This window comes from Rhincodon typus, chromosome 28 (assembly GCF_021869965.1).
Source record: "Rhincodon typus isolate 14 chromosome 28, sRhiTyp1.1, whole genome shotgun sequence".
NCBI classification, from domain to species: domain Eukaryota; kingdom Metazoa; phylum Chordata; class Chondrichthyes; order Orectolobiformes; family Rhincodontidae; genus Rhincodon; species Rhincodon typus.
Window position 1 is genome coordinate 21,529,182 of NC_063359.1, and position 9,129 is coordinate 21,538,310.

Here is a 9,129-nt window from a genome sequence, read left to right on the forward strand (position 1 = left end):
ATTATGACAATCAGTATACTAAAGGATTAGGTAATGCCATCCTGCCTTCGAGGTAGTATCTTTCTGTAAGATATCATTTGAAGATTACACTTTTGAAATTATATGAAATATTTCCGTAGTGTAGATAATCTTCACATCATTAGCTAACGGGCTAGCTGTTAAATTAATTAATTCTCTAAAGATTCACAGCCCATAGGCATTCAGAAACCATGTGCTATGAAGATTTCTTGTTGCTAAAGGATACAAGAACACTTAGAAATTCAGTTGTTGGGGAATCATTGATCAAGGCAGAGTTAATCCACGCCCAGTCTAGTTCAGAACTCCAGACCATATATTACAACATGCTGTAACGAGTTGAATAAAGCTTGTAGAACTGGACAGGAGCACAGCATCATTGGTGTTCACAGAAGTGACAGAGCATGGAGTGCCTGTGATGTTCTTCTCATCAGTTCGTAGGCAGTTTTCGAAGGACATGCTGCAGAGGCAGATGACTGTGGGAGCTGCTACAAATAGTTTTACACAGAATCTCTAGGCTGCTTGCTTCAGTAACCATGGAAGTAGAGAGAACTTCTTCCCAGTTTCAGCTCTCTGCTGAGCTGATTCTGCTGTTCCTCTTCATTTGGGGTAGGTTAGCTGTCAGTCTTTTGTACTAAACTTTCTTCACTAACACCATGATCTAAAGTTTAGTTTGACAGAGTAACTGCCTATTGAAGCAGCCAGGAATAGACTGGCTTAACTCAATCAACATGGTCTTTATTTCCAAAGCACTAAGCTGGATTGCTGGAGAGCTATTCGTATTTTATTATCATGTGAGCTGAATCCTTTGTGCAGCGCCTGTCTGTATGGAGTGATACATAATACTTAAAAACTACATTTCATCATTGAAAATCAACTTTGCATTTTATCTGATTTATTCATTTTCAAGTAAGATCAATGTCCTGTTTGCCACTAACTTACATTTAATTTTAAGTGGATTTATGTTGCTTAACTTCTGAACCTGTGAAACAAAAGCAGTTGACTGGCATTTTCTTGCAGTAACCATAGTTACACCAGTTAGCAGTGTTTGATAATTACATTATAATAAATCACTGTACTTTATGGATGGATTGCAAATTGTTCACAGTTATATTTTAAACTGCATGATAACAAGAAATTATCTGTACCTATACTCACATACTTCATGATTTCCTTCAATATTGAGATTAAGGATCAGTTCACACTGGTGCATGTTTCAATTGAGATGTTCAGACAGACTGCTATAAAAGTATCTTGTTTACTTTATGGTGGAATACAAATTCATCAGGAAGATTAATGTCTAGGTTTAATATTTTAAATCTAAATAAATAGTTAGAGAAGTCACATTGGGTACGTGGCTCTGTCTGTAGGATAAACATAAAAAAGGACTTATGAGCAAAAATAACATAAAAAGCTTCAGAAATGTCATTGGGCATAAGGCTTAAACTTTCCTTGCATTACTTTGAGTAAAATGATCAATGGTAGGGAAGGTGACTAGGAAAGTGATGTTGGGAATGTGTATCACGCTAGATGTTTATCCAGGTTATGTTCTGATTCGAATTTCTCCTTCTCTAAACTATATCTTGCATTAGCCCATTAGAATGATTTCTTCAGTGTAATTCTGGAGTTACATGGATGTTTAAATTTACTTTCTGTCATGATTTAATCATTTTTATTTTATTCATCTTCTTAACATTTTGAAAAAAGTTAATAAATACCTGCAATAGAAGCATAAATGTTAATCTTGGCTGCATGTGGATGATGTTGAAAATCAATTAGTTATTGGCTTTAAGTTATAGCTATAGTGAAAATGTTTCAGAAACCGCAGATGACATTTGAAAGAATATAATCTTCTGTCTGAAAGGTTAGCTGTTGATGATTCTGACATTGAGTGGGCCAGATGGTACTGCCAGATGAATGTCACTGTTAGAACCGTTTCTTGTGACCTCAGCCTGTGCTTTTATCCAGCTCTATTTGTTCATGCCTTATATCCTGTACTGGTTCTACCCAGATCAAGGCCAGTGACGTATATAAATCTCCTAATTTGAGCTCTTGTCTTGGAATCAGTAAATGGCTGATCATGGTCTAAGTCAGTTGATGAAATTTGTTCAGCTTTGTTGAGTTCAACAGCATTCCAAAATCTATTTTTCTGTAATTCACAAGTTTGAATATACTTATCTCTTGAAAATGTACTTTACAGTGAACATATGGATACTGTTGCCAACGTAGGTACAAACTACAGCCAAATTTGGTGCCTCTGAACTTAAACGCTGGTGGTCTCTACAGCTACTTAATGCACATTTTTTTGTGCAAAAGAAATATATTTAGCCTGTAGGGGTGGAGAGTAGTGAATTATTTGAAGATGGCTTTGAATATTCCTGGTTGCTTCATTAGCTAAGAATGCAATGGGGCTTTCCTATTCTTTCGTCTCGAACCATGTCACAGTTTTTCAATTAACTGTTGCTATGGGAAACAGAAGAATTTGCCAACACTGAATGCACAAGACTTCAAACTGCTTTTGGGCTCGCTGTGGTGCTTTATGTCTGATAGATGATTGTCAGGATTTCAATGCTGCTGCGTTTGGCTGGTGCTCCAAATTGAGTTTCTGTGTGTGTCATTGGATTTCTGCTTCTTGTGCGCTACTGTCTTCAAAATTTATTAATTCCACAGACACTGGAAGCAGTGTTGCCTATGGACCTAGCCAAGCCATTAGAAAAATTCTTCTGTTTGTGGAACATTATGTTCAGAATGCCTAGGGTTCTGAAAGCAATATTTCTGCATTTCTCAATAGAATTGCTTTTCATAGCAAAACTCTTTGGTGTGGAGCAGAGTTTAATTTATCATTGCGTTAATTTCTAACGAAGACGTAAATTAACCTTCTTTGCACTGCTTACCAGATCGGTTTTTCCAACAATCAGTGACGGTTTCATAATCTTCATTAGACTCTTAATTCCAGATTTATTATTGAATTCAACCTTTTTTCATGTTTATCCAAGATAAAGAACTTGATTTCAGTTGACAGTAGTTGCTGTTAATTGAGTGAAATTCATTATTTTACGTATTCTTTAAAAACTTTGCAACAATCTCATTTTAAAAAGTAAACTAAGTATTAGATTTACATCATGGTTGATAATGAAGCAATATTGTCTCTTCAAAATATGAAGATGATGGAATCTTACACAAGCTCATCACTTTACATCTGAAACTTTATTTTGTCAAGTGATTCTAATGAAAACTACAGCACGACACGGTAATAACAGAGCAACATCATCTCTCTGTTTAGAAATTTGAAATTTCTAATTTCTGTAGCTGAATCTGTAGCTACATGACACAATAGCAATTTGTTTTTACAATTACACCTCTGTCATGACTCTTGCTAGTAGCTTTTAGCACTCACTTAACACAGGCTTTGAACTTTTAAATGATCTCCTGCCATATGGCTCATTGACACATTAATGCTCATTGATTGAAAGCTGTTCAAATTGTCTAAACAGTAATGACAAACTTTGGAATAGGTCACCTATCTGTCCTCCGGAAATGATCTGTGAGAGAATGAACCCAAAAATGGAGAGAACAGTTGAAGTTATGTGAAATAATCTTATTTTATTAAATATTAGAATGGTTATGCAAAATTAACAAAAAGTCAAATTTCCATTGTAAAATTCAATGCTAGTACCTCTCCACTGACCAACCCATGGATCATGAGATAACCTGAGGATTAGTATTTTTCTAGGTCAGAAAATGAGACTGGTCAATGGCACCCTTGACTTTGCTCCACCATGTGACAGAGAACATCGCATACTATCTCATTTAAATCTCTAACTGGTACTTTAGTAAAAGCATCAGAATTCTGCCTGGAGGGAGCTTTCCATATGTTACTAAGTCCTTACACCACAAAATCACTGAGTATTAAAAAAGTTTGCAGAAAATGATGCTATCAAACACTAAGAGTAGGTTTGTGCCTGATTTATGAAACAGCATTAAAACTCATTGGACAACTTTTTTGTATTCACTCACGGGATGTGGGCATCACTGGCTGGCCCAGCACTTATTGCCTATCCCCTTTGCCCTTGAGAAGGTGGTCATGAGCTGACTTCTTGAACCACTGCAGTCCATGGGCAGAAGGTAGACCCACAATGCCCTTAGGGAGAGAATTCCAGGGTTTTGACCCAGGACACTGAAGGAATTGCAATACATTTCCAGGTCAGGATGGTGAATGGCTTGGAGGGGAACTTGCAGGTGGTGGTGTTCCCATGTACCTGCTGTCCTTGTCCTTCCAAATGGAAGTGGTTGTGGGTTTGGAAGGAGCTGTCTAAGAATCCTTGGCAAATTTCTGCAGTGCATCTTGGAGATAGTACACACTGCTGTTAATGAATATTAAATAGAACTACAGATACAGTGCAGAATGTTTTGAATGTGGTGGAGCATTTGTATCCATAGCTTCACTTGGTAACAGTAATAGACATTTTGATTTTCAGCATAGTTTGGTAGATCATGTCATAGAGGTATACAGCATGGAAACAGATCTTTCAATCCAACTCATTCATGTTGACCAGACATCCCAAATAAATCTAGTTCCATCTGCCAGCATTTAGGCATATCCCTCTAAATCCTTCCTATTACAATGAAGCAGAAATAAAAAAGAACAAAAAGAGATTTGAGAAAATCACTATGCAGAGAATTGTTTCTGCCAAGTATTTTTGGTTAAGTATAGTCACTTTTAAATTGATATTAATTCATTCTCACTGATCATTCATTTCTGTTCATGAGGGCTTTTTCAGATGGAAATTTTCCAGTGTTTTCTTATGGCCAAGGATTATCTACAACTCTCCACTTAGAGGAGAACTCCATGAAAGAATGCAGATGTACGATTAAACCGAAAATGTCTTGTGTTATACATTTTTCACATTTTTATGTTTCACATGTTTGCAGTTTTATTAGCTCCCTCTATTATTCCCCACGTTTCTATCTCCTTTAGTTCCAGTAGGTGGACTATGCAGACTTGCATTGAGAGTGGGAGGATCATGTATCTGATCATCCTTCTGTTCAGAGCTAATTCATTTCAGACATGGGCAGTAACCCTATAATTTGTCTCAGCACCCTCAGGCCAACAAGTATTAACCAGAATCCAATGAGCTTCACTGAAAAGTGCCTTGATGCTAGTTGCTTTTTACTATTCATTTACGAGATGAGGGCGTCGCTGGCCAGGCAGCATTTATTGCCCATCCCTGATTGCCCAGAGGGCAGTTAAGAGTCAACCACATTGCTGTGTGTCTGGAGTCACATGTAGGCCAGACCAGGTAAGGTAGGCAATTTCCTTCCCTGAAGGACATTAGTGAACCAGATGGGTTTTTCCTGACAGTCGACAATATCGACATTAGACTCTTAGTTCCAGATATTTGTTGAATTCAAATTCCACCATCTGCCATGGTGGGATTCAAACTTCTCCCCAGAACATTATCTGGATCTCTGGATTAACAATCCAGCAATAATACCACTAGGCCATCACCTTCCCTGTTGGTTGAGGACAGTGACTGTCGGCTAAATGAGTATTAGTTCAGCTGATGTGGTGTATAGGATATGGTTTTCTAAACCAATATTCATATTTTTCAAAGCATGGCTACATTTAAACCAGCAAGGATGTAAAGATATACTGAAATAAGCCAATATACCACCTCCTCTAGATTTCAGGAATCAAATGTGTATATCATGGGCTTGTACAGATACTGCCTTTAGACTTTCATAAAGCCAGAATCATGTCAACTCCTAGTTGTCAGAATAACATATCCTCGCTGTACGTTACTTGGAAATTAAGGTATTCTGAAACAAGATCATCAGGGAATCGGGCAAATGACTACTCTAGATTACCAAATCAACATCACTCTAGACCACGAGGGGGTCAGGCACATGATGACTAGTAAACCAGGGAATAAGGCATATATTGACTCAGATTATCAGAAAAATTCAGATCCACATTAGGATGAGATTGTGAGAGACAAACATATTTGACTGAAGGCTGTCAGAGAATGAGGCACATATTAGCTTCAGAAACACACAGTGCTGGAGAACCTCAACAGGTCTGGTCGAGAGAAACAGGCCCAAGATGATTTTTCTTCAGAACACCAAAGTTCCAACAAGTCATATTGGGCTTGAAATGCTAACTCTATTTCTGTGTCCACAGACCAGCTGAGATTCTTCAGTACTTTCAGATTTTATTTCAGGTTACCAGCATCTGCAATATTTTTGCTTTGTATATTGGTTTTAGTTTATGGAATACCTTCTTCTGATGCTGCTTGGCCTGCTGTGTTCATCCAGCTCTACACCTTGTTATCTCAGATTCTCCAGCATCTGCAGTTCCTACTATCTCTGAAACAATTAGTTTATGGAAGTTTAGTTCATTTTCTGTAACATTTTTACATTATATACAAAGATGACACAAAGCAGGAAAAATAATCATCACTCTACAAGGTTTGGTCTAAGTACGTTCTGTAGAGCTCTGTACAGACTGATAGTTATTACAAGGCTGGATTCTTTTTGTGTATTTTGTGTATTGTGGCCAGCATTGTACATGTCTCAGTTACTGGTGAGTGAAGAGAATAACATCCATCAGCTCCTTCTTTCTCATTGGTTAAATCATCAGCAATCCCACTGTCTTAGGTTTTACATTAGGTTACAAGATCATTTAACATTGGGCCTTTTATATAACATTGCAAAATAATGGGGTCCATTAAAACACAATGAGGGAGACTTTGAAACAATCAAAATGGGGTGGGGGCTCTTATCATATTCCTTATAGAGGTGTAACTGTGGGGATGGTATATAAGAAGGCATTCGTGGAAGCTTTGTATATCTGAACGATTTTTCAAAACGTCTGTTTGTCAAAAGTCATTAAGGAATTTGTTTTAACTTCATCAATTTCCAAATAAGGGAGTGGAAACAGGCAATTCATCATCCTTATACTGGGGGCTGTGAGAATCCTATATTTCAAAACTGATCTATTTTCACTATAAATAACAGACCACTGTCAGTACAAGGCAGAGATCTGCGTTTTCCTCCTTGTTGATAACTTTTCTGAACTCTCAGAACAGTGTGACGAGGCAGTGCCTGCTATTTATATTAAAAGCTTATTCTTTTTCAAAAAGAAACTATGTTAAATTAGCGGAACACCAAACACATTAAGCAAATGTCTGGTAATATAACCACCAGTCATTTTTTTCATAATACAGCTTTAAATTAAAAATTCCCAAGTTTTACAATGGTATTAGCAAGTAGAAAGTATCAGTGAAACTGAAGTACTTTAATTAGAATATGTAAAACATTTTCAGCATCACCCAGTCTTGCGCCAAGTAATTTTCAATTTCCTGAGTTTCCCCGTCTTCATAGTAACAGGGGGGAAGTTCCATCACTGGAGACTTTTGCTATGTTGAAAGTCCCTGGTGTCCAGACTTTCACTGACAAGTAAACAATTTTATTTGAATGATCAGGCGTTTTAGCTTTCACTAGTCTTCCTAATCATTAAGTTAGAGGGGGGTAGCAGCAGAATGAGCAGTCAGGTTGAGAATTGAAGCATTTTTGTTCATGCCACGATTATGTGAGCAGCACAAAGTCCATGAGAAAGGTAAAATTTGGACTTGTGACTCTAACAGGTTGCTATGTTGATCCATTCGCACGCGTATTTTTTTTGTCTTTCAGATCCACTCAATGCCAGATATGCATTAGCACAGTTTCTTGCAGTAAAGGAATGATTTTTTAATGCATGTTTGTTCAGTTATTGATAAGCCAAAGTTCACTTACAGATTTGATTTTTTAAACCTGTAACACAATTTGGGGAAAAAGGGAACTGTATTAGAAAATTAAAATGCTAAAGCTTCTGACCTTTCAATGTTTATTTGATTAGAATATCCACTGGCTAATAATATAACGTGAAATAACCCAACTTTGACCAGACAGAGAGATATAAAAATGTGAAGAAATGAGTCGAGAGGGTTGGCACACTAACTTTTCATATCACAACGCCATTTTCTAGATGTTGCAACCAGACTACTTTGTAAACAAAACACTGTTTCAAAATGTGAACTCTCTAAGAAAGCAAGCTCCTGATGTGTTAAACTGGCTAATACTTCAGATTATACACTTGATTGTTCAGTAAGTAAAATGATTCCAGCTGATTCAGGACATTGCTCACTGGGAGCAGAGACAGGGGGAAATTCCGGATGTTGGAATAGTGGTGTGCAGCACTAGGAATATACTTATGCAGTAGGCTACATGGTTACACAGGTCGAGAGGCCCGAACCACAGGAATAGCAAAATCACACATCCAAGGAGAGCAAAAAGCGCACTGTAATTAGCAAAGTAGTAAAGGACAGAGAGAGGTACGATCCCTGAAAATAGCAGGAGAGAAGAGTCACCTTGCTAAGAATGAGGAGGTGTAAATTGAGAAATAAATAATGAGTAAATGTACTGATTTGTATTTATGCTTCAGAATTTTTGAATAGTGTCTAATTTTTTTTAATGTTATGTTTCTTCCAGACATATGGCAGCTTTGGTGAGAAAACAATGTAGCCACTGCTTGCTTTTCTTAACAAAGTACTTGAATAGGGTTCATCCAGCTCTACACCTTGTTATCTCTGAATAAAACACTTACTTATTTTTGTCAGCCCAGAAGAAATATCCTGGTTGCAGACATATTGGGCAGAATCTACTTTTGAGACAGGTGTATGAAGGCAGGCCTAAAAGCAGGAGGTATTTCTCCACAGGCTCGGGTCAGGCTTCCTTATGTGGTAATGTTCTCAGCTCGTTGTATAATCGTGTGAGGGTGGTATGGCAAATGAAATGGGATGGCAGGCAGGAAGCTCCGAAACCCACCAGGACATTCCAGGCTCCAACACCCAGGGGCAACATTTACAAGACACTTGGACAACATTTCACTCTCTCTAATCCAAGAGCATCATTCAACCTCGGCTCATCACCCTCACACACTGGTGGAGATGTCTGAGAGCGAATAAGAGCCAGCAACACAGGTCAGTGGTGCCTCCCTTCCTGAAAGCTGCCCAAGAGAGAAGCAAGATGACACGGTGTGGAGCTGGAGGAACACAGCAGGCCAGGCAGCAATCA

The 9,129-nt window shown here is 37.9% G+C and overlaps 1 protein-coding gene across 2 annotated transcripts in view; it reads left to right on the forward strand.

Annotated features, from left to right (window-relative positions):
- The first annotated feature begins 408 nt into the window (after nucleotides 1–408).
- LOC109912629 (protein crumbs homolog 2-like) overlaps nucleotides 409–9,129 on the forward strand; it is a 177,051-nt gene continuing 168,330 nt past the window's right edge. For both annotated transcript variants that reach the window (XR_007265085.1, XM_020512060.2), the window contains exon 1: nucleotides 409–624. Coding sequence is in view for 1 of the 2 variants with exons in the window: in XM_020512060.2 (XP_020367649.2) it covers nucleotides 552–624 (73 nt within the window). In the remaining variant the exon portion in view is untranslated. The remainder of the gene's footprint in view (nucleotides 625–9,129) is intronic.